Source organism: Aspergillus lentulus (assembly GCF_001445615.1).
Source record: "Aspergillus lentulus DNA, contig: Alt09, strain: IFM 54703, whole genome shotgun sequence".
NCBI lineage: Eukaryota > Fungi > Ascomycota > Eurotiomycetes > Eurotiales > Aspergillaceae > Aspergillus > Aspergillus lentulus.
Genome location: NW_028322117.1, coordinates 1,341,178 through 1,365,359, shown reverse-complemented (window position 1 = coordinate 1,365,359; position 24,182 = coordinate 1,341,178). Strand labels below are relative to the sequence as shown.

At 50.7% G+C, this 24,182-nt stretch overlaps 11 protein-coding genes across 11 annotated transcripts; 4 read left to right on the top strand and 7 right to left on the bottom strand.

Annotated features, from left to right (window-relative positions):
- Positions 1–396: 396 nt before the first annotated feature.
- Positions 397–1,257, bottom strand: ALT_5267 (AA9 family lytic polysaccharide monooxygenase; the record flags this gene model as incomplete). The annotated part of the gene is made up of 3 exons (XM_033555294.2): positions 397–819; positions 876–1,104; positions 1,157–1,257. The coding sequence occupies 3 exons, from the start codon at positions 1,255–1,257 to the stop codon at positions 397–399; spliced, it is 753 nt and encodes a 250-aa protein (XP_033411185.1).
- Positions 1,258–3,478: 2,221 nt separating this feature from the next.
- On the bottom strand, positions 3,479–4,004 carry ALT_5266 (60S ribosomal protein eL38; the record flags this gene model as incomplete). Its single annotated transcript, XM_033555295.1, has 3 exons — positions 3,479–3,528; positions 3,681–3,809; positions 3,941–4,004. 3 exons carry the CDS (start codon positions 4,002–4,004, stop codon positions 3,479–3,481), a joined length of 243 nt encoding a protein of 80 aa, XP_033411186.1.
- Positions 4,005–4,201: 197 nt separating this feature from the next.
- ALT_5265 (uncharacterized protein) lies at positions 4,202–4,662 on the bottom strand (the record flags this gene model as incomplete). The annotated part of the gene is made up of 2 exons (XM_033555296.2): positions 4,202–4,472; positions 4,529–4,662. 2 exons carry the CDS (start codon positions 4,660–4,662, stop codon positions 4,202–4,204), a joined length of 405 nt encoding a protein of 134 aa, XP_033411187.1.
- An 807-nt stretch (positions 4,663–5,469) lies between these two features.
- ALT_5264 (Ish1 domain-containing protein) lies at positions 5,470–5,798 on the top strand (the record flags this gene model as incomplete). Its single annotated transcript, XM_033555297.2, has 3 exons — positions 5,470–5,542; positions 5,604–5,650; positions 5,706–5,798. The coding sequence occupies 3 exons, from the start codon at positions 5,470–5,472 to the stop codon at positions 5,796–5,798; spliced, it is 213 nt and encodes a 70-aa protein (XP_033411188.2).
- Positions 5,799–6,004: 206 nt separating this feature from the next.
- On the bottom strand, positions 6,005–6,545 carry ALT_5263 (putative nuclear transport factor 2 domain protein; the record flags this gene model as incomplete). Its single annotated transcript, XM_033555298.1, has 2 exons — positions 6,005–6,447; positions 6,500–6,545. 2 exons carry the CDS (start codon positions 6,543–6,545, stop codon positions 6,005–6,007), a joined length of 489 nt encoding a protein of 162 aa, XP_033411189.1.
- A 662-nt stretch (positions 6,546–7,207) lies between these two features.
- ALT_5262 (methionine--tRNA ligase MSM1) lies at positions 7,208–9,067 on the top strand (the record flags this gene model as incomplete). Its single annotated transcript, XM_033555299.2, has 7 exons — positions 7,208–7,300; positions 7,356–7,427; positions 7,495–7,581; positions 7,633–7,764; positions 7,820–8,184; positions 8,238–8,715; positions 8,795–9,067. 7 exons carry the CDS (start codon positions 7,208–7,210, stop codon positions 9,065–9,067), a joined length of 1,500 nt encoding a protein of 499 aa, XP_033411190.2.
- Positions 9,068–9,709: 642 nt separating this feature from the next.
- Positions 9,710–11,101, top strand: ALT_5261 (putative L-serine dehydratase; the record flags this gene model as incomplete). The annotated part of the gene is made up of 1 exon (XM_033555300.2): positions 9,710–11,101. One exon carries the CDS (start codon positions 9,710–9,712, stop codon positions 11,099–11,101), a length of 1,392 nt encoding a protein of 463 aa, XP_033411191.2.
- Positions 11,102–12,042: 941 nt separating this feature from the next.
- ramB (bifunctional protein farnesyltransferase/protein geranylgeranyltransferase) lies at positions 12,043–13,230 on the bottom strand (the record flags this gene model as incomplete). Its single annotated transcript, XM_033555301.2, has 3 exons — positions 12,043–12,772; positions 12,829–12,933; positions 13,001–13,230. The coding sequence occupies 3 exons, from the start codon at positions 13,228–13,230 to the stop codon at positions 12,043–12,045; spliced, it is 1,065 nt and encodes a 354-aa protein (XP_033411192.1).
- A 1,855-nt stretch (positions 13,231–15,085) lies between these two features.
- Positions 15,086–16,573, top strand: ALT_5259 (uncharacterized protein; the record flags this gene model as incomplete). Its single annotated transcript, XM_033555302.2, has 1 exon — positions 15,086–16,573. The coding sequence occupies one exon, from the start codon at positions 15,086–15,088 to the stop codon at positions 16,571–16,573; it is 1,488 nt and encodes a 495-aa protein (XP_033411193.2).
- A 581-nt stretch (positions 16,574–17,154) lies between these two features.
- Positions 17,155–18,771, bottom strand: erg12 (mevalonate kinase; the record flags this gene model as incomplete). Its single annotated transcript, XM_033555303.1, has 1 exon — positions 17,155–18,771. The coding sequence occupies one exon, from the start codon at positions 18,769–18,771 to the stop codon at positions 17,155–17,157; it is 1,617 nt and encodes a 538-aa protein (XP_033411194.1).
- A 775-nt stretch (positions 18,772–19,546) lies between these two features.
- On the bottom strand, positions 19,547–23,319 carry ALT_5257 (putative cation chloride cotransporter; the record flags this gene model as incomplete). Its single annotated transcript, XM_033555304.2, has 2 exons — positions 19,547–22,770; positions 22,830–23,319. 2 exons carry the CDS (start codon positions 23,317–23,319, stop codon positions 19,547–19,549), a joined length of 3,714 nt encoding a protein of 1,237 aa, XP_033411195.2.
- Between the last annotated feature and the right edge of the window lie 863 nt (positions 23,320–24,182).

The window sequence follows — 24,182 nt, the reverse complement described above, 5'->3', positions numbered from 1 at the left end:
TTCTGCTTTTATGTATCTTTCTTCCTTCAATGGAATCTGGGATCAAAGCATTACGCATCTAAACTCAAAAATCGACTATATAAATTTGCACTCAGGGGTGAGGAATATAACCTCTCTAGGGTGATGTTGTGCTTTGAAGACATACCAACCTCCTATTCCAGTAAACTTCGTGGAGAATATATATACATTGAAAAGATTCAACCACAATCATAAAGACAGTGCCATAAGGATTGTCAGACAAAGAACTAGGAAAGAACTTTGATTCAACACATGTGCTAACGCTTGTCCCAGCCGTCTTCCAACCGCACTCTCCTCGCCTCAAACCGGCCACCGTCTAGCCAGCTTCTGGCAGCCTGGGTCTTGGCCGGCGACGGAGATCAAACAGTGCTCGCACCCTTAAGCGTTGAACAATGCAGGACCAGGAATAGGGTATCCACCGCTCAGGCTCGAGTAGATGTCAAACTTGATGCCAGGATCAGTGTTCTTGTACAGGGACGTGCCAGCGGTGCCAGATCCCTGAGCACTGCCGCTACCGGTGATCTTGATATTAAAGCACTGGGGGTAGTTCTGAGCGCCGTTCAGGTTACCCGCAGAGTGAAGGGCAATAATCTCGTGACGGAGGACGTAGTTGCCCGGGGCATATGAGGCAGGAATGGTCACCGTGGCCGTGTTGTTGTTGGCGATCATTTCATCATCAGCCCATTTACCAGGTGGGCTGGAGCCGTCGACCAAGCCTCGAGCGGCAATCTTGACGAACTTCAAGGTCGTCTTGTCCACGGTGGCGCAGTCCCCGTTGCATGGAGCAAGGTAGGTGATCAACTATACTATGTTAGCCTGCCTGGTCACAGTGTGCTCTCGTCTCTTCGGCCTCGTACCGGTCCATGGTGAGACTCTGGCCACGTGGTCCACTGGAATTCGATCTGTGAACCAGCTGCAACGGTTGCGGTCAACTTGCCATTCTTTGCGTTCCTGTGGCAGATAATGTCCGAAGACTGGTAGCCGGTGCCGTCCACAAATCCGAGGTCGGTGGCGGTGGTGGACCAGGCAATAGTGTCCGGGGGGTTGCTCATGTAGGGGTACTGGTTAACAAGGTACCCTCCGTAGCTGGAATAGGTGTTAGCTGTTGTATCTGTCATAGTGTGGTTCAAGCACATACTATTTCCCATCAGCAACAATGCCAGAAACAAAGCCGTGGCCCGCCACGAGAGATGCCGAGCCCAGAAGGCCAGCAACGTAAGCGATCTTGGACAAAATCATTCTGGCTGATGGAAGAAGGCGGGTTCAATGAAGCAGCAGCAGCCAATGATGAAAGACCTGCTTGATCAGGGGCGTCTGGAGGAAGTAGCGGTTGGGTTGAGCACAGAGAACAGAACAGAATACAGCAACGAGCGACTTCTCAGGCCCTTTTATAACCATTCTGAAGAGCTTCGACCCCTGCAATATCAACAGTGCATGGTACGAGAACCCCCACAACCCCCGCAACCCCCTGGAAAGTGCCCTTGTGGGAAGCCGGCATCACTGAACGAATTATCCATCCCTCCGATACAAGGGCTCCTGAATCACCAGATTCCCTTCTTCATCTTCGGCAGATAGAAACGCTACGAGAAATCCCGGCGCCAATGGCTGCATGCATGCATGGGTGCCTTGAATCATTGGCGCTCCACAACCTTGCAATCCGGAAATGTTCCCTGAAGCCGGCCTCTTTGGGATCTGAACGAATGTACCATGCAGCCACAGTCCCTGCCCTGCTTTTTCCTCAGACCTTGCAGCTGGAACCATCCAGAAACATCAAACGCATCAGCATCTTTCACCTTCCTCCACAGTGGATATCGCGGTTTGACCCAGTGGGTACCCTCAATACAGCGAGTAAGTATCACGACTCAGCGTAGCGAAACCCGAACACAGACCCCATAGCGATCCATCTCTTAACACAATGCGCAATATGCCAGACCGTCGCGACAGACTGAGACGTCCTGGTCATCCGACTGACTAGTACGCCATCCAGATGTTTCTCTTTGATGAAAGGAGGCGCTGGGTATGCCGCACAGAGCACAGCCAAGAGGCTCCCTGTATGGAAAGCGACGATCCCCCAGGTTTTGCCGGACACACGGGCCGACGGCAATATACGAGCCTTTGGCACTTTTGTCTTGGGATCCGTGCCTGAAACGGTTACATCGCAGTTTCTTTTGCTGTGTTGGGCCTCCAAGGCGGCTTAGGCCGAGAGCAGGGAGGGTACGCCATATATAAGTGGCCTTATCTGCTAGTGAATTGCCGTGCCTTGAAGAGAAATGATTAGCGTTCGATGTCCCAACTATTGTTTTGATTCGAGGATGTTTACTTTCGCTGGCAAGCTGCTCCGAGCCTCTACTTCGAATAAAGCCGGCGCTTGATCTCAGTTGTTCTCCATCGATATCAAAGACGAACGCTAGAACAAGTGCACAATTGATTTGTCACCTGATGTGGGTTCATTACCGTGCAGACAAAATCCTATGCGGAAGCCTTCATGGCCGACAGTCAGACATGACGATCGCCGTCATCCTGACTCGCTGAAATAAGAGGGAGGCATTGGAGTCGAGGGGTTCATGTTTCATCAAACCTTTGCCAAGACATAATATAGCCTAAGTCAGTCCAAATCTGATACGACGTCCTGAAGATCGTGGGAGGTGGACAATAAACCCGATACTGGAGGAAATATGAAGATCCAATGAGAAAGCGATCTTTCTGGCCGAATTCTAGTCAACCGGTGGTCTGCAACAAAGTGGGACTTGGAGTCCAGTCATTACTCGGTATCCCCCGAGGCGAAGTAAATAGATACGCACAGGTCAGACGTCGCACGAAGTCTCGATAACTGTTAACAGCCTAGACAAGATCATCAAGCGACACATGCCATGTTTGTACCGGATGCTGTCCGAGTCCCGTACCCATATTGCTTCAGATAACAATGCCAAGTGCTCCATCGTCTGCTCTAAGGAGGCAGCGCAGTATCATGTCCACCCTAAAGTGACCGCGTCAAGAGGGACGATTAAAGCTATCCTACGTCATATGGCTGAAACCTACAGAGTATTTGAACTGATAACTGAACTATTGTGGCCCATCCATGGCGACACAGGTCACAATCCGTGCGTAAAACTACTCGTTTCAGCATCACCTGGAAGCGGAAAACAAGTAAGAATTTTCAACTGTTTTTCTCCATTAAGATATAGAGCTCAGGGGGCTCCGACAAAGCAGCCCCTGGTGGTAGGTGCAGGTAGGTAGGTCTGTCTGGCTGATGTGAAAATGCCATCTGCCCTGACGTTTCGACGTGTTCAAAAACAGTCGCGAAGAAAATCAAATTCACCGCACAAGCTGAATTGTCATTCTAATGTCGGCCCACAAAAGTTCATGCCCATGCCGATTCGCTTTTGGTAGTTGTTTCCTGCATTGACCGAGCTCCATTGACCGAAACTCAAATCACCCTTTCCCCATCGACTGAAGGTATTTACAGAGCCTTCTTCTTGTCACCCTTGGACACATCGACAACCTTGAGAGCTGTTGGATGACGTAGCGTTAGCTTGATATCCCTAGGAGAAGCGCGGCTTGTTTTCTCATTCCACTCATCACGTCTACTACTACACACTATTCCCAAAAACAGTGATCCGTGACTGGGGCAATTCGGATAGAAACTTAGGTTTGCAACGCACCTGGGGGCAGGCTCTGCTTGAGCTTGTCGGCCTTGTCGGAGTCCTTCAGGACAAGGGTGTAGATGAAGCGGTGGCATCTGACCTTGAACTTGATCTGCTGGGTCGAACGGTTGCGCTTGATGCGGGCAGCTGTAAAAAGAGAAAACCAATTGTTAGCATCCATGCAATTCCATCGCTAATCCTTCCACGGAGCTGAATCCGAGCTTATTCCCATCGCTCTACTCCGTTAAAACCGGGGAAGTCGTGTGCGGGAAACGTACAGGAGGCATCCTTGCGGCGGCAGATCTCAATGAACTGCTTGATATCGGAAACTTCGCGAGGCATGGTGGGCAGGGGTTATGGACGCAAACCGGGTGATCTGAAAGAAAGTCGGGAGCGAGGGAATGGAGTGCAATCACTTTCACGGAGTCTCAACACGGGCGGCTGCGGACACTTGAGGCAATTGTGTGGAATCTGGCAGATTAGGGTTTAGCCGGTCGGAAACCCTTGGCTGCTGTGCCACACAGCCACACAGCCACACCTCACAGTCTCTCCTCCTCTTGTGGCTGGTGCTGTCTCCACTGCCATGGCGGCACAGTCCCAGGCGCAATGTTGTCGGTAACTCTGGATGCATCTCTGTAAATCGGGTTGGGGCGATGAATCACTGATGCAGCATCCGCTTGACTTGGTGCAAAGTCATATCGAATGGGTGCAGTTGTGTGAGGAACATCTCCGAGCTCCACGCCGTTTCTGCTCCTCGGGTCTCTCTTGGAAAGATGTACTCGGAGCCTGTTTCGCCTCCAGAAGGCAACCCTGAGCATTGGAGATGAGCATCACCGTCATATATGGGATACAATACTGCCACTTACAATTTGACTGAATTGCTGAGAAAGATGATCATAAATGTAAGGACACTGAAAGCTAGACCTGCCCGCAGCAGTGTATCGAACCATTCGAACGCAGGATCGTAAAGGCGATTGCTGCCCTTGGGCGGCGGAGGCATGATGATGACGATGATGATGGAAATAGCAGAGTAATGTAAAGGTACTCTGATGTAGGAATAGGCGAAACGTTTGAGTATGAGAGAGCGTGGCTTGATAACAGTAGGTATACGGTAAAAATTCTATGTCTGCACAGAGGAACGAACAGGGAAAAGTGAGAGGTATTGAGAAATCCATCTTCAATAAGACGGACTGCAGCTATAAGGTACTATATCTAGAGTTGCTCTTTCCTACTCAAGCCACCACAAGTAATACTACAGGAAGTCATGATCATGACAAACAGGAGCTGGCAGCTTGAGAAAATTGCAACAACGGGCTAGGCGCCTCACTTCCTTCTATATTCAATCTATACCTCTCGAGAGGTAGAATTCAGGAAATCATGCGGCAAGCCCCGAACCGAGGAGATGTGGATGCCTGAGGCGTTGATATCCCCAGAATGTGGCGTCGGTGCTGCAAGTGGCGGTGCAAAGGTCTAGGCGGCAGCTTTCCGACCATGACAATGGAAGCTTGACTCGTAGCTCCGGTGGCGAAACCATCATATAACAACAGAAGATAATATCAAAATACCAACAACCGACCTTGCAGACGTGTTCTTCGCCCAGAAAAAGCCGGAATCTGAAAAAATGCCCACAGCCTTAGACCGAGCAATGAGTTCCAAAGTGAGCATACCCCAGCTTGCTGCATTCAGCCACATTTCAACTAGTGGTAACTTGCTGACACATATCCAGAATCTTGTCCTGGGTAACTTCTCCTGGCGGCGCACACATTGAGTTCACGAGTTAAACTGAGAGGATGTAGGTTTCGCCGGGATGGTCACGGCTGCCGCAGCGTGGGCAATCTGGGGTAGCGACATGTTCCCGTCCGAGCCAGACCCAACAGGAGGTATGCAACTCGGGGCCATTGCCATACCGGAATAGGAGGCTGACTGTGCGATTCTGAGAAGATCCTGAATATTGGACTGCCGACGAGATGCGGAGATGGCTTCGCAATGTACGTTGCGCTCCTCTCGTCAAGGATGTACCAACTAACTGGCAGCGATCTGCAGAGAGCTCTCCTGCCCACTGAACAGGCCACACGCGACGAATTACTCGAGCGTGTCAAAGCGAATCTGCGCGTACCGCCGAGATCGACCACCTGAGTTTTATGAGACACACGAATGTTGTTCTGAGCAGCTTCTGTATTTTCGTGGCGTTCTTTTGTAATCATTTCGTACTTCAAACCAGCAGAGATACCTAGTGCGCGTGCCTTATATGGATGAATAGGCGATGCTTGTGTTGTGAGTGATTTGTCGAAAAAGTTGATATGTCGGACGTAACCACGTTGCCTCTTCGGAGTATGCATTAATCAAACGACAAGTCGAAAGTTTTGTGTTTGAATAAGCCATTCTCTCCGGCGTTTTCCTTTGGGGGCATCCGCGGTAGGATTCGGTACCAGAATGAAGGTTTCGCTGAAGCCACGCTGCGGTAGATCTCTGGACTCCCCAAATCGTACATAGCCGCTTACTACCACCAATATTGACATGTCCTTGACAGTCGTCTGATTGGGGAGCTTCACGCCGGATGTTGTTGGCGTGGGGTATGTTGGATTGATGACCTGACAATCGAACGACTGCACCTCGTAGTGAGCAGGGGGCATTTGGTTGACGAAGATTTCTTGGACGGCATTGCCATCCGCGACAGCGTTTCCGTTGAATAGGATGGTAGAGGTGGGCTGGCTGTAAAATGAAGCGATTGCGGCGCGATTGGACTGTAGCGCGGGGTAGAAGGATTGGACAAATTCAGTAGTAGCTGGAAAGACACAGTCAGAGAGGAACGACGACGTTGGTAGGGCCCAACGCACCATCAGTTGACACTCTTGTGAGCACATCTTCACTTCGAGTAGTCATTTTGACGACAGATTGATTATGTTAATCAGGATGCAGATTCCGCGAGCTTTGGTTGATGGAACACGCGACAACAATTTCGTATACGACAGCGAGACGCGCGACACAAACGTTGACTATACGGTATTAAGCTTCTGGAGGGACTGTAGAGGTTCAAGGTCCCAAATAGATCGGGTTGAGGAGAGAGACCGGCGTTAACAAATGCAAAGGTGGAAAATTGCAGTGTATTGGAAATCGGACTGAAGAGGGAAAAAAAAGTTACGGAGGAGCTAGGACCACCCGGAGATTATCGAGCTCCGAGAAGTCATCCAGCGTGAAGGTGTTATCCATAAACTACTTCATCTTTCCATGTGACTATTGCTTCCCAATGGCTTTTTCTAAGGGGCGACTCCGTACGCTTTCATGGGCCAGTCAATTTGTAGCCCATAGGCGTCCATTGTCGAGATATGCTCTGTGCAGAAGTCCTACTCAAACCATTTCGGCGCGCCGATTCGCGACAGCGACTTCTGAGCAAGGCTCGAAGAAGCCGTACTATGTGACAACTCCAATATTCTATGTGAATGCCGGTACGAGCCTCTATCAAAACTCTATGCGGACCGAAGCGTCGCATTTGTACTGATGGGATCGATTTTCTGAAAGCCCCCCATGTTGGTCATTTTTATACTATGGTGATCACCGATATTCTGAAGAGATGGCGGGTACTACTTGGAGACAAAAATGCTCAACTGTTGACGGGAACCGACGAACACGGAATGAAGGTATCTCCTGGTGCCTGATCTGGGGCTGTCTCACGCGGTTAACTTGGTGAAATAGATTCAGCAGGCCGCGAGCGCGGCAGGCATGGACCCTCAAGCCTTTTGTGATATGAACTGCAAAACATTTCAGGTCGGTCGCGCTCTTTCTGTAAACTCTTACGAGGGCCTCTACTTAAATTTGCGATAATATGTTTCAGGCGCTAGCAAAAGCCGCAAATGTTGATTACGATCATTTCATACGAACGACCGACCCTGCGCACAAGGAAGCTGTTCAATACTTCTGGGTTCGTCGAAAATGCTGCTAACTTTCTGCTCCGCATGCTGACCATGGGAAGGAAATGCTGAACCACCGGGGCTATATTTACACTGCAAAACATGAGGGATGGTATTCTGTCAGCGACGAAACATTCTATCCCCCGACACAAGTGCAGAACTCCTTGGATCCCTCTACTGGAAGGAAGAGAATGGTATTTTGTCCTAGAAGCTGGATGTTATCAGATGTACAACCACTCACTGTGCCAGGTTTCAATTGAGACAGGAAAAGAGGTAGAATGGTCGTCGGAAACCAACTATCACTTCAGACTGTCTGCCTTTCAGGAGCGCCTTCTGGAGTTGTACAAGAGTACAGAGTTTGTCACGCCTGGTAATTATATGACAGACCTCGTTAAGTCAGTCTCCTCGGGACTATCGGATTTGTCGATCTCTAGGCCCGTAGAGCGATTGACCTGGGGCATTCCTGTACCGGGCGATGAGACACAAACGATCTATGTCTGGCTGGACGCCCTTATCAACTATTTGACTAAGGCTGGGTACCCTTTTCCTCCTGGTCAGGAGGGCCGACTAGGTTGGCCAGCCGATGTGCATGTCATCGGCAAGGATATTGTCCGGTAAGTTATTCTTCCGCGTGACGGGCAGGACGAAAGATTGACAGCCGTGTCAGTTTCCATTGCGTCTACTGGCCCGCCTTCCTCATGGCATTGGATTTGCCCCTACCTCGTAGGGTCCTCATTCATGGCCACTGGACCATCAACCGGGAAAAGATGTCGAAATCCACCGGGAATGTGGTGAATCCCTTTTTCGCGATTGATCGGTTTGGCGTCGATACCATGCGTTTCTTCCTTGCTTTCCAAGGTGGACTAGCGGGGGATGCCGACTATGATAACTCCTACATTATTCGTGATTACAAGAAGATGCTCCAATGGGGTATTGGAAACCTAACCCACCGTACAATTGGTTGTGCAAAGGGTAACCTGCGATCGTACATTGCGGATGCAGCCGCCGACAAGCTGCCCGCGCCGACGCCCGAAGATCTGGAGCATCAATCGCTCCTGGAGCAGACACCTGATAGAGTGGCGGAACAAATGGAAAAGTTAAACCCCCGTGCAGCTTTGCAGGACATCATGGTGATTATCGAGAAGGTCAGTGTTGAGAGTCCATATCACAACGACTAGACACGATTATCTCAGACTGACATCGCTTTTGTTATCCTAATCGCAGACAAACAAGTATTTCCACGCGGCAGAGCCATGGAAAACTCCAGCCGAGTCGCAGCGAGTGCTATACAATGTCGCCGAGTCCCTACGAATTTCCGGTATCCTATTGCAACCTTTTATGCCCAGTAAGTCTAACGAACTTCTCGATATTCTCCGTGTAGACAAGACAGAGCCATCGAAACGGAGCTTTTCGGCTGCACGCTATGGTTGTGATCCGGACTACGGTGAGGGTGTCAAAAAGAGTATCCTTTTCCCGCCTCTCATTATTGAAGAATGATGAGAAAATGAGTTTTCGTTTGATAAGAAGAAAGGATCACAGTCCAATCATACAGAAAGGTGATGATTCTCTGCTTCTCCGCCAATGCAAGGGTTAAGTAAGACACTTTTCCGTTACTTGCCAGTGGAGCTGGGTTACAGGACTACACGATCATCGCCATGTATAGATGAGACAAGGTTTGTGTTATGTCATGGCGTACGGCTTCTGGATCCTCCTACGCTTGTCCACAAGGTTATCAGCGGGAAAAAGTGTTCCAGAATCGCGACGTTGAATTCCCGAACACCTTGCGGACGGAAAACCCTGGCCCTTTCCCGCGGCAAACCTCCTATCATAGTATTCGGGAAGTATACCCTAATGTATATCAGAAGAACTGGTGTTTTGGAGTCATATAGATCATGGATAAGCAGGAATTGGCTTGTATTATTTCTCTCATGTTTTATCTTGGCTTCTATTCTCCAGTGTGATACTAGAACTCTCCTTTTTCCCCGGCTTTTTTTGCGTTCCTTGATACCTCATATACTCTGCTCTGTTTATACTACTACCATCACAGCTACGAATTGGACTGTATACAATACTTGTCAACTGCGCTCCTCTGTCTTTTCCCTGGTCCCTTGAGCAGAAGTGCATACCCGCTCTTGCACCATGGGCAGCATCTCACCTGAGGAAGCGAAGCTGAGCTTCAAGATGCCATGGGTTGAGACTCCCCTTGTGGAATCCGCCTGTCTGTCTCGTGCGGCAGGCTGTAGAATCTTCTTGAAACTCGAGAACATTCAGCCCAGCGGATCCTTCAAATCCCGTGCAATGGGCAACCAGATCCTCTCGCACCTCGTCAAGCCGGAAAACGCTGGCCGGCCGGTGCATTTCTATGCTTCCTCGGGGGGCAATGCCGGCCTTGCTGCGGTCTGTGCTGCCCGGAGCTTGGGTTATCCTTGCACCGTGGTCGTGCCTGTCTCGACGAAGCCCTTGATGGTGAACAAACTGCGTGCGGCGGGCGCTTCGGACGTTATCCAGTACGGCGAGACATTCTCTGAAGCTGGGGAGTACATGCGCGAGGTGATTATGAAGGCAGATGACGGAGACGCCGGGAAAGATGTGGTCAAGATTGCCCTCCATCCGTTCGACAATGAGCCCATCTGGGAGGGGAACAGCACGATCATCGATGAGCTCGCTGCTCAGCTGCCGCCGGTAACAACCAGAGAAGAAGCTATCGCCTACAACGGTCGACCTTTGCCACTGGACGCGGTGATCTGCAGTGTTGGCGGCGGCGGACTGCTTAATGGTCTGATCATGGGCCTAGAGCGACGGAGACATCTACAAAATCAGAGCTCACACTACAGCAACAGCATCACATCCTCTCAACCAGACCCCATCCACATACTCGCCGTCGAAACCCAAGGCACAGACTCCCTTGCCCTCGCTGTCGCCCAGAAATCCCTCATCTCCCTCCCGAAGATCACATCCCAAGCTACCTCGCTGGGCGCCATCCGCGTCTCAGAACGTACATTCAAATACGCCATCTCCCCTCCACCTGGCATTGCTGTGCACACTGCTGTCCTCTCAGATGCCGATGCCGCTCGAGGCGTGCTGCGTCTCGCGGATGATGAAAGACTACTGGTGGAGTTGGCATGCGGTGTCTGCGTCGAGGCAGCCATCGGCGATGCGGCCAAGGCACGCGCCTCGGGATCAGCAAGCACACATCTGGCAGCCGAGCAGGCAGGCCTGGCAGGGAAGAAGCGGAAGAGGACACAGACGGAATTCCCCCAGCGGGATGAAGGGTACGGCGATGACCGACTGTCGTCCGGAGAAACCGAAACGGAGTCGGAAGAGACGGGCAGTCAGCCTCAAGCACATCCTACCGAAAATACGCCGCCGTCTCTGTCGCCGTCGCACGAGTTCCAATCCAAACTGATGCAATTGGTCCCTAACCTGCAACCGGATAGTCGAGTGGTGATCATCGTCTGCGGAGGCAGCAATGTCACCATCGACATGGCGGCAGAGTGGAGAAAGATGTTGCAGGAGGGTTGGGGTGCCTAAACCAGTTCTTCCCACAACAGTATATACAATATGCCCTTTAATAACGGATACGCTTTTTTGATTTGACGAACTCGTTTATGCCATGGCTATGGGACCTGGATTTCTTGGAGTACTTGGGATCGTTTTACATGCTAGAATGGAGGATTTGTGAATTTTACGCTGAAATGACTGCTACTGAGGCCATTTACGACCTCGTTTCTTCCACCTCTGTCTTTAATACACAGGGTAGGATAGGATTAATCAATGCGTTACTATGGATTTCCTTTTTTGAAGTTGGAGCTGCCGACGTGAGACGGACCTGCCCAATTGGAACATGCAGGATGAGATGCCCTGCTCGTTTTCTCTCTCCGTCTTTTGCCGTTCTTTCTCTCCTCTTTTCCTTCTCTTCTTTCGTTTATTCACTTACTTCCTCGTTCTGTAACTCTTTACAGTTTGATTATTCCGATCAGGCACCCGACTGTGACATCTCTGCTGGGCTGCGTTGTATATTAACGGGAGCATAATATGACAACCAGGTGCGTAGTCCAGCTAGACTCGCTCCAATAACTAAGGGTTCCTTCCGTGTCCTCCGTCGCAGCCATCTTCAAATAAGGCAGGCCTAGGCCAGGTTCAACATACTTTGGGTCAGTAGATAGCTTAGGCCTTTGGATGCTATACATTGTTCTGTTTCAGGTAGATTTTTTTCTTCTGAAAATTATGCAATAGATGAATAGCTTCTTGTGTATTTCGATTGTCTCCCAGACACACTATCAGCGCCCTTGCTTACGTATAAGACAGATGTCCTGGCCCTAAACGCTGCAAGTCGCTCTGTAAACGGAACATAATACCAAAACCGCTGTGGAATCACAAACTATATACATGGAAAACCAAGAACTGAACACAGATAGGTAGAAGTAATATAAAGAAGAGTATTCGAAATATCGCAAGAGAAACATCTCCAATCAAGCGGACGCAGATACCTCCGTAGCATGTGCCGCCGACACCGTAATCTGTCGGATTCGATACTCCCAGTAGTTCCTCCGGATAGGGTCGTACTTCTCCTTGAGGAGAGTGAGCATTTTGACCGCCTCGGCTGCACTTCCTTCCTCGCTTCCGTCTTCCTCCGCGTACACGTCCGCTAACCACTCAATAGCGTGGCTACTTTTGACCACAACATCCACCACCTGACCGTTCTCCTGCTTTTCAACCACGAATCTCCGGGCAAAATCCTTCCATTCAGAAAGGGGTCTGCCGGCTGCCTGGAGTACTCCGCGCGCGTACGACCATGGACTGCGGTTCTCAGGAGCTTTGAGTATCTTAGCCTGCGAGTACTGCAGCTCAGAGTCGACCAGATCCTCGTCGACAACTGGCAGGCGGCCTTTTTCCGAGGATGGCCCCGTGGTATTGTGTAGACCGGCATCAAACTCGTTTTCATCACGCGGTCCAAAGCGCAGCATGTACCGATGGTTCCAGGCGGAGTTGTTCCGGACGTCTGATTTCAGGAGCGTCTCCACATCCTGGATCTCGCGCGGATGATCCCAGAGCTTGAAATGTCGGACGAGCCAGTGGCGGTATGTCCAGACGTGATAATTTTTGGCGTCCTGGGCAAACATCTCCATCAGAAAGTCCTGCTCTCTGGGCGGAAGAGCTGGGAAATGAGCCCGCGAAGACATGAGAACTTGGCGGTGGTGCCTGTGGAAGTGCGTCAGACGGATGGGATGCAAGGTGTAATAGGGCCTAATACTTACCATATCTGGTAGTTCTTGAGATGCTTCAAAGCGACTCTATTGAGCCATTCAATCTCCTCATTGAGATCTTTTCCTAGGGCGAAAAGAATCTTAGCCCGGTATATCCTACATAAAAGATATTAGTCGTTTTGAAGACGTTTTTAAGGCGGCGAGGACTGTAGTCTGATCTCACCAGACAGTGTAATGCGCTGGGTTCATGGAGATGATGTCTCCTGTCAGTCTCAGGGCTCTCTCAGACATCTCGTTGGCGGCCATTACAGCTCGCAGGTAAGAAGTAGCCTCGAGATATTCTGGGGAATAGGAAATGGTGGCCAACGGCATGGCGCCGGATTCGCTGCCATCATTGAGCTCAATGGGCTTGATAGATGCCCACTCTGGATCGGACGAGTATTTTCCCTCCATGCTGGGACGGGATAATGATTGTTGTGAGTCTGAGCAACTGTCAACAAGGAATTCTCCGGGAACGAGCTCCAAAACGCCCTGACAATATTAGAGTTTTGCTTTAATGCGGAAGCACGCGAAATAGTCAATCAAAGTGAAGTATCCCGTAAAGGGTCGTGTTGATCTTTGCTTGGAGAAGAGCGATGGTACTGTGCTCACAGTGTCCACAGTCCTTTCCCACAGAAAATGTGGGTTCCCCCTCGTCAGAAATTGGTGACCAAGCAATTGCTTCCAGATCGCCAGCGTCTATAATCGTATTTAAAAGGCAGATGTAACAACAAGTAGAAATGATCCCAGTGAAGAGGGCGGTGCGGAGTAGTAAGGAGGAAATTCCTCAAATACACGATAAGATAATCGAGTGGGGTTGTGGCAGCCTCAGGCGGCCATCCCCCGAACAATATCAAGACAACAATATCAAACATCCATTCCTTTCGTCCTCTTTGCTTCCTCATCCACAGCCACAAATCATCTGATCATTCTTCTTTGTTCTAACCATTGAATTTGATATACATATACAGAAATAGGTCATGTCAAGCGAGTTGCCATGGAGCCCTCGAGGCTGGTAAGAACAACGAGCTTTCATCTTACTTCGTGGTCATGTACGTTTCTGGTAGCTGAGATGAAAGAGATCCGCCACGCGGCGCTGAAAGGCGTCGTACTCCATGCTTTGGATGCCTTATCTGCTTTTTGCAGCAGTCTTCAAGCATCTCTTGATACAAACGCCGTCTTTTGTGGAAGTAGCAATGCTGACCTGTTGTTTGATCAGTTCAAAGGGTCTCAATCATGCAGCTAGTTCCAACCATAGGGACTCCTGCCACTTCCCGAGAGCAGGGGATCAATGAATCGACATGGATAGTCCTGAGAAACCTTATGATTCATATACTTCATGGAGAGCCTTCAACTTTGCCCCAAACAGGCAAACGTCCCAACCAGTCTCTAATTGGGCGCCGCCTGCTGATAAGCTCAGGGTTTCCCCGCACGCTCTCGGCATCTATTATCTTGTCCAGATGACTTGCTTCTACTTTGAGCGGTAATGGGGAGTTTGAAGATTCTTCCAACTTCCAACATCTCTCGATGACAACCTATCTGCTTTATTGTTGTCTCAGCCGATGAGGTTGAATCGTTATGCGACGAGTCAAAAAGTCCCGCAACGGTTGTGCTAGGTGTAAGAGCAAAAGGGTGAGTGCATCCTCAACATATGCCCGTCACGTAGAGCCTCGACTCTGTGACTGCGATAATTTATCAGGATCACTGAACAGGATGATAGGTCAAATGTGGGGAAGAAAAACCACACTGTAGCCGATGTATCCGTTTGGGAGTGAAGTGCCCCGGATATGTTCAATCTTTGCGCTGGGTAACCAAGTTTCAAGAGCGTGACAATGATCAAACGAGCATATCTGAAGCATCCGCATCCAGATCAATTCAATCCTCAGATCGGCGGCCGTCAACTTCACCCAAATCGCCGGTCTTCATCAATTCATTGCCGCAGGTCCCGTTGGCCTTAGATAGGAGCAATCTGAATTCGAACAGCCCACATGAACCATCTGAAACAAGAATATTGGAAGCGAATGGCGGAAGTGTCTTGTGTGATAATTTATGGGATCTCCAGAGCACAGGCTCTCTTCCTGAGTTGACAGATCTTTGTCCTCCATCTCCAGCGTCAGCATCGCCTCCGATATCAGTGCCGCGACGGGAGAGCTCCGTGCTCGACTTCGGAACGCCAACGAATCTCACAACCTTCTTTTCATCAGCAGGATCAGAGCTGCAGCATAATTCTCATCATTTTTCCGGTTTCTCGCCTTCGACGATCATCCGCATGTATTCCTCGTCCCATCCAAAGCCGCCTTTGCACGATTTCACCCCGATTCCTCAAACGTTGAACAACCCCTCTTGGACTTTGATTGAATATTACTTCAAAGAGGTAGCTGCTCTGTTCTCTAGCTATGATAGTCAGATGAACCCATTCCGGTCGACTGTATCACGTCTCTGGGGCTCCTCTCTGGCCATGTGCAAGACTATGCAAAGCATGGCAGCAGCCACCCTGGTGAACGACTTTCCAGAATTCGGCCCGTTGGGACAACGCATGCGCAACGAAGCAGTGGAGATCATTTCCAAGGAGACTACCATGGACGACAAGTCCCTGTTGGCTCTGCTTATGCTGGGCCAAACCGCTAGTTGGCACGATTCCAAAGATTTAGGCGTCTCCTTTTTCAACCTCCTTCGCAAGCATCTGGATGTCAAGGCCGCCGAAACTGCAAGTCATAATTGCGGTAATAATTACCAATTCTTCGAGGAGGCTCTCGTCTACTGGGAGATGCTTCTGTCGTTTGTCGCAGACGACTCGGCCGTGTTGTCTGGGAAATCTGCCTCGGGAATCGGTGAATCAGTCGTCCTGCAGCGAGTGCCCCATCCTTGGACAGGGATTGCCCGCGATACCCAGTTCACCGTACAAGAAGTAGGAAGGTTAATTCGCGCAGAGAGGAAGAGAGTTCGCACCAGGAACTTCACCTCTCAGGCAGACATCGACCGAGCGCAGATGGCCATTACGAGGGCTCGAGAGCTGGAAGAAAGGCTGCTTGGCCTTGCTCATCCTACAGAGGGTGAAATCGTCAGTCCTGGCGACGAAGAGACACCAGTTTGGCATCTTCTCACCATGGCTGAGGTGTACCGCTGTACAGGCCTCCTGCAGCTGTATAGAGTATTCCCCGATCTACTTCGCCGTCGGCTTCCTTCCAATCAAACGTTGTCTTCACAGACAGACCAACAATCGTCCGCTACTGCTCCACGCGATCCTTTCTTCTGCTTGGACCCCGACTTAAATCTCGAGGGCATGGCCTGGTTCTCCGACTCTCCCTACGCACAGCCGGAAAGCAATATGCCGTCAGAACCAGCAGCATCAAGTACAACCCACTCAGATTCTTATTACAGCAGCTGGTTGACCGAATTTGCACTCACCACCCTGTCCCGCCTCAAGACCATTCCCCTCGAATCCCGCACCAGGTGTCTCCAACCATTTCTGCTCGTCGCATCAAGTAGCGAACTTCGCCTGCCACGTGTAACACCGTCGGAAATCCCTCTAGACGTAGATGGGCCCCATCTCTCGTCGCATGCCATCGAGGTCTCCAGGACGCGCCGCTTCGTTCTCGGACGGTTGACCTCCTTCATGCATGTCCTGCCTCCGAAGCCGATCAGCGTCTGCCTTCAACTTGTGCAAGAGGTGTGGAGACGAATGGATGCGGGGGACAGTAACGCATACTGGATGGATGTCATGATTGAGAAGGGCTGGGAGACGACGATGGGTTGACAGCCTTGAGACATGAGGACCGCACCATCCTGTGATACCAGATTAACGATATTTCTACGATGTTGTTCAATGGGCTATCGAACATGACTGCCTGTCGCGTTGCGTCCACATGTTTTGGACTCATTACACCATTGCATGTGCTTGTATAACTATAAAATATAGCAATTCATGGCTATTTCATGCAATTCCCTGGACTTTGGTTGTATAGATACATAAGTTTGTTCAGCGCTCAATCCCCGACCGCTCCCATGACGATCTCAAACAAGCATACGCAGATGGTTGAAAAATGGAGTACTCAAACAAAAACTGGCGCGGAAGAAGCGAACAGTAAAAAGAAGCGCCATGCAAGAAAAGAGCAGGCACTATCGTAACAAGTACTGAAATATGATACAAGAACGAAGATAAAGATATTTGTGAATGAGAATAGTTAGAGAAAAGCGCTTATAAAAGGCATATCATGCAAGAGTTCCTGACGCATACTGGGTGAAACGGAGCCGGAATTTTAGAAAGGGCAGGAAAAAAAGATAAAAAATAAATAAAAAATAAAAATAAAAAAAAAGGATGCAGAGTGTCCGAGGGCATCATGAGAAACGAGGCGACCGTTTCCAGAATTTCCATCCTTCCCGCTTCTCCTGGACGCCGACGCCCACGAGACGCTCGATGCCCTCGGGGCCGACTGCGTTCTCGAACTTCTGCTGGTCAATCTCCTCGCCACCTTCTTCGTCGGTGCCGTTGCGAAGAACGGCCGGCCAGAGGACACCGATGCCGTCACCTCCCAATGTCGTCTCGTACTTGACGAATCCTTCGGTGGAGAGCTTCTCTTCGAGCTCGCGGACGGCCTCCTCTTTGATGTCCGGACGGAGAAGAGTGATTGCGCACCCGCCGCCTCCAGCACCGGTCAACTTTGTCCATCCAATGTCGGCGTAGTCGACAAGCTCGCGGATTCGTTCCAAGCGGGGATGCGAGACACCGAGCGATACGAGGAAGCCGTGGTTGATGCGGATCAGGGTACCCAGGTCTTCCAGCGTCCGGTCTGAGATACCATTGGTCTTGATTTCCTCGATCTTCTGTTGCGCCGCTAGGGTCACCTGGTCGATCGCCTCCAGAATCGAGTCGGTCACGACCGGGTGTTCATCCTTCAGCTTGCCCACCTTGGCCACTTCGACGGCGGTTGAGCGGGATTGTCGTGTGTCGACGAGCAGGAGAGGTAGTTCGGGAAAGTTAAGGAGCGGAGTGACAGTCGGTGGCTTGGAGTAGTCCTCCCGGCGGAACACCACGGCCTTGCCGCCTGCGGAGACCGTGTTGTCCACACCACTGGGGTTCCCGTGCGTGCACATCTCCCCGACAAACGCCCAGCGATTGATGCGCTCGATTTGCACTTCCGCCTCATCGGGAGGTTGGTCGGGATGGGGACCGGCGAGGGTGCGAATCTGGAGCAGTAGCGCAGCGCTCAGACAGACGCAGACGCTGGCGCTGCTGCCGAGACCTGCGCCGATGGGGATGGTGGACCGGAGGGTGTAGATCGCTCCGGGGTTCTGCGGCGACCCGAGGGAAAGGAACAGGTAAAGGAACGCGGAAGCGGATCGGCGATGAATCTTGCGCACGTCCTCTGGTTTTTCTGGGGACACGGCATCGGCGTGGGGCTGGATTGCGGCGACGAGTTCCGGATCAAGGGAGGTGACGAGGTCGTAGTAGAACTTCTTTTTGGACGGATGCTGGAACACGTCCCACGGCAGCTCGTCAATGTTCCACGTATGGTCCAGACCGATATCCCGGAAATTCATTGTAATTGTCCTCTGCGATTTCGACAGCGTTGTGACGAGAAGGTAGGACCGGAGGGAAATGGCGGCAGCCATGGCTGCCTTGCCGTGGACAACAGCATGCTCGCCATAGACGATAACCTTGCCTGGCGCAGACACCATAAAGGCCGGAGCCATTGGTGATGAGGGCTTTCTCGACATATTTCTTTTCGTGCTGTCTGTACCGTTGATAGCGGTCTTCGAGGTGGATTCGGTCGTGGAAGGAGTCGTGGATGCGCCGCCGTCAGAACTGTCCTGGCTGTCGTCGTTGCTGACAATCGAGACCTTGGGTCGTGGTGCGAGGGGCTGGTCTGACAATAGGTTGGACACTGTACCACGTTGGGTACCCTTGCTGGTCTTGATGCTGCCGTTCGTTCGGCGTCCACGGGGGTTGCCCATTCGAGCTATCGGCGATGCGACGAGAAAGGGGGGTCCCGAGAGGAAGGACGATGACGAAAGAGGATTCGAAGGGATAAGCGACTGGAATATTATTCGCGTGCACAAGGTAAAATATTATTATTAGTAGTAGAGAGATTAGTGCAATGGATTAGAATAAGAGCGAAGGGAGGGTAAGAAATAACGAGAGCAGTTCAATTGGCGATGAGCGATAAAAACATCCCAGTGTAGTTATATTTTATTATTTATCTATGTACCGAGGGGTACAGCACTAGATACGGTATTAACGGAAAAACACTTGGGGATGACCCAGACCGTGCGCTATGGCCCAATAACACGCGGGCAAATTGTCATTTGCTACCCCCAAACTAGGTAGGCTTCTCAATGGAAATCTATTTCGTTTGATGACTTTTGAGAATGAGAATAATAGTAACTGGTTTCCTTCATTTTCTACTTATTGTCGGGATCTCGCTGCCGTCAGCTTCTGTCAAAGAATAGGGTTTCTTCTTTTTGCGCTGCTGACATGCATGTGTAATGTGATTACACGAAGATTACGAGACCAAACACGCCTCATCCTTCAGCTGTGCTGACACTGGCCTTCCTCTCTTCTAAGCCCTTTCGGTCAAGATAATAATAGTAAAAACTGGAAGAGGTCTGACAAAGCAGTCATCTCAGTCAATTATAATCTATGTCATTGTGCTAGCTGTATTGAATGAATCATGTCGCCAAGTATGTGTGCAGCGCTTCAAAGCATCATCACTGGAAATCAAATAGATCATCACAGGTTCATCGTCACGGTCATACTATTGCTGTGGACCAACAGGCAGGGTGGCAGTCCTTGCCACAGGACCTCCAAGTCACTCAGGTAAGACTCGCTTGTCTCTTCGCTTTCCGCGGTACCCTCAGACGGGGAAGGCAAGGTCGTGAAGATGACGGCCGTCTGACTGCTTTGCCTGGCCATCAGTTCGTTAAGGATCAGGTGCTGCGCACGACTGGGAAGATCGTCAAATGACAGAGGAACAGACGCCTGGTTGGGATATCCCGAAGCACTTCTGGCCCCGGAGGAGGAACGTCGCCTGTAGATTGATTCCAACCGTTTCTGGAAGCGAGGAGGCGATGAGCTTGGCGCAAACATGATGGACGGGCCCGCGTTTTCCTCTGTGCTGACTCTTGCTTCAGGTATGGGCGAGGAGGAGAATCGGATGCTAGATGGTGAGCGGCTGATGGGTGGCCGGATAAGCCCAACTTTGCTCTTGGGAGATGCCTCTTCGTCCGTAGTGATGATGGATGGAATATCCTGCCTGACTGTAATCTCCTGAGGGGACATCTGATCCGGCTTAGGCGAAGTCGCAGCTTCATGACTTTGTGAGTTATGATCATCAGTCGCTGGGGATCCCTCTTCTCCGTCGTCGGCGTCGTCACTAGCGTACGGCTCAAATTCGCTATCACTACTACTCTCGCTTGCACTGCTGTCGTAATGAACGAGTGAATCAAGCAGGCGATGCGTCTTCATGCCTAGACTGACCCCTCCGAGCCCTTTAAAACTCGATATAGATCGCCGCCGCCGGGACTGGATAAATTTCCTCAGTCCGCCAGCCATTTGACTCTGCGACCTTGTCATTTCGTGGCCCGATGCCCCACTCCAGCTGGACATTCTTTCTGGTAGGCTCGCGAGGCTTAATTGGCCCGATGTGTCCGGGGAATCTTCCGAGTTATTGCGGAACTGCCGCAGCTCCTGCCACCAGTCTTCATGCTCCAGCACAGCGTGGACATGGTCCTGGGCTTCCTTGGTATCCGGGCTCATGTCACCGTTGACAATGATGCGATACGCTTTCAAGTCGCCACATGCAAGCCAGAAGACTAGGACTTCCGCCTCGATTCGAAGTTTCTCAAGGAGAGCTTCAACCCTTCGGCGCTCGTCTTCAACGTCGGTCTCGTATTCCACAAATACCGCCACCCGAAGCTTATACGTCTTCTTCCACGAGGGGACCGTGTTTAGAATGCATCCTAGCTGAAGGATGAGGGTGTAAGTATCAAAGTTAGTCGTGAGGACATTTTGTTTGCTTTCGTTGTCTGCGCCAAGCTCGGCCGACATCTGAATAGGCCACAGATCGATATACTTCTTCGTATGCTGTCCATCCGGGCTTGGAAGCTCGAGATCTTCGAATCCTTTTGCCACGGCAACATTAATACGGAGCTTGAAGAGAAGATCCTCGAGTATAGTCACATAGCTTCTGCAGCTCATAGAAAGGCCATGCGCCTCATTCTCAGATGACTCGCCATGCGTCTCGTGAGAGTTGCGTTTGCTATTCGTAGAGACTTTTCTGTGACCGGGAAGCTGCAAGACTTCAGCAAGCGATTGACCTTTCCGAAACTGATCAATAACCACGATGTTGGGCCTCATCCCTCCAAGTCCAGAATTCAGAACGACATTTCTGACGCCCCACTCAACACTTGGAGCCACGGCAATGTTGACAAAGGCCTTGACTCGAGAGTACTCAACTAACTTTGTCCATGCACTTTGCTGACGACGAGCTTCTGGCACTGCGGCAGAGAAGTCATCCGTCACGAGCACGTGGCCCAGCACAAACAACGCTCCTTTCTTCAGTGAGTTGCAAAAAGAGACCATCTTGTACTGTTCATCAAGATTGGTCACGAAAAGCAGAATTTGAGGCCGCCAGAATTTGACATGTTCCTGACGAAGGCGAAGCAAATACTTGCGGACCTGGTGGTAGATCAGGCTTTGGCTAACATCTCCCCACGACTTTGGAGGCGAGGAGTAATGAATCAGCAAGAACAGCACAATGAGAATGACAACACAGCCGGTGGCATAGAGACCATCCACAAAGAACATGCTGGCACCGCACACCAAAGTTCCGGCTGCCGCAGTCTGCCAGTTGAAGTAGTGGAAAGACGGTCGAAAATTGGGCGCGGAGCCGATCTTCAGAAGAAAGCACGCTAAGTTCATGACCAAAAATGTCATCAGGTACGTCATGGTAACAAAGGATGCGATCTGGTTGATATCGAAAAGCATTGTAAGCTGTGCAAATACAAAAGTCAAAATAATAGCATATACCGGGTCGTCGCTCTTCTTGCTGCCTTTGCCGAAAAGACTCAGCCCAGGAAGAAGGCTGTCGCGCGCAATGGCCTGGAGGAGTTTCGCAGAACCGATGACTCCCATCAAGGAGGAGAAGAACGACGTTGCAAACTCCCCCAGCAGGATAACGACACCGGAAACATTGACCAGCTGGAGGACGCTGGTATTTTTGTAGAACGACTCTCTGGTTATTGAGGCAGCCATTGCCAGGATCACAAGCGTGTAAGTGACAAAGGTCAGTGCCAGTCCATGAAGCGTCCCCTTGGGTATCGATTTGCTAGGATTCTTCAAGTCACCCGACATGCTGGCACCTGCAAATATTCCGCCTGTAGCAGGGAACAAGATTCCGAAGAGGTCCTGGAAATTTTCTCGTCCATGGATTTGGCTACCAGCGGCACCCTTGGTGAGCCTAGGCTTCAGGTTCTCCAACAATGTCTGCAGCCGAATGCCAGTGAATTCAATGTTCAACTTGGGATTACTGAAAGGTTTCATGGCAATCACGGAAACTGGGATGCTGAATGTCGCCACCAGTAGAATGACTAGCAGTCCGTTACTAGCCCTCGCGAACATGGAGCTCCCGGCCAAGCATATTGCAGTGCATAGAACCAAGACGACAGTTCCCCATAGATACTGCCACCAGAATCCTTCTTCAAGGAAGTTGGCCCAGTTGCCCGATTCCGTGCCAAAATTCTGAGTGAAACAGTCAACGAGACCGACAGCATTCATGCCAGTATTCAGGACATAGCCTAGGTAGAATACGATTCCAATCGAGCCACCAAATTCAGGTCCTAGTGATCGGGAAATCAGATAATATGCGCCGCCTCCTCTTACGGTGCCGTTCGTTGCGATGGCGGAGAGAGACATTGTCGTTACCAGGTTAATTGTATAAGAAGCAACAAGGAGTCCTGCGTCCGTTAGCAGTCTTTCTAAATGGAGGAAGTTGTCCAAGACAGCATATACCGACCTAGCATCCCAAGTAAGCCGGCCTGCCCGAGGACGAACCCAAACCGAAGGAACATCAGGATACTGAGCACATTCAGCGTTGTCGGTACAAAGACTCCAGAAAATGTCCCAAGCTTATGTGCAGTCTCCGACGCACGGTGTGCTGATGCGTTTTTTTCCTTCTTATCAGGACTCGAGTCTCTCCGCGGCCCTGCAGAGAGGGAGACATTGGCTGCCACATTGTCCGCCCCGGGATCCTGGCTGCCACTGTCTCGGCGGTGCCACCAACGAGAGAGACTGCTGAAAAGACCGGTCAGTTGCGGATGACGCTGATTATCTGACCTTCGCGAAGAGGCATTCAGCGGCTCATAGGGACGGGACGAGAGAATAGTCCTCCAATCGAGGAGTCTGCTGTTCGCCTCAGGAGATGCCTGGGCTGGGTCGTTTGGATCCAACCTGGATACATCTTCTTCAGCAGTTCGTGTGGAAAAGTTCGGCCTTCGTCTGGACATCGACCCCAATTTGCTTTTGTTTGGTCCGTCGTTCTTCAAAGACACAACCCTACACCTTATCGCAGTGGGGTCCCCACCCCTTCAATAGCACACTGGTCGTAGCCGAGGATCGCAACAGAAGGGTGTATCAACAATGAAGCCTTACGCGAAGATGAAATGGCAGCATATTATTATTATAATGCGTTCTACTTCATGAAAAGCATTGGTGCGTTCAACGATTCGAAAATTCGGCAAAATCGAGCTCAGAATGAAGCAATTGACTTGGCATCGCTGCAAACTGCAATGCTTGGAAGATCGGCAATGACCTCACGCAGGGAAGAAGACAAACAGTGCAAATTCCTCGTTAGTCACCAAGCACACTCCCATGCGTCCTCCTTCCGTTGGCTGTGTTATACTCATCTACCTCTCTATAAATGAGAATGAAGGATGGATACCACTACCACTCTTCATTGATATAGCCATCAAGATATCTTTATACAAACAAGACATCGCTTCGGTGGAAAATACAGCCGGCGGAAAATACAACCGCTGCAGAATACACCCAATTTTTACACCCAAGTCGCGTTCCCTCGTCAGCGCTGGCTCACTGCTTGTGAATAGGCCGAGGCTCTATACTGAGTGTGCCGGTCCCACTCAACCTCTCAACTTCTTATCTTCCCATCTTCAGCTTGCTTATTCCATTGCGAAAATGGCGTCGTCGGGGAGAACAGACAATGGGGAGGGACCATCATATCAACCAAATCGCTCTACTCCTATGTCAACTCCAGCTAAGCGTTCGGAATCTCCTTCAGCAGACATTGGGTCAAGACATGCCTCTATTGCACGACTAGCTTCGCCAGTCCCTTCAGTTTCAACCTCATATT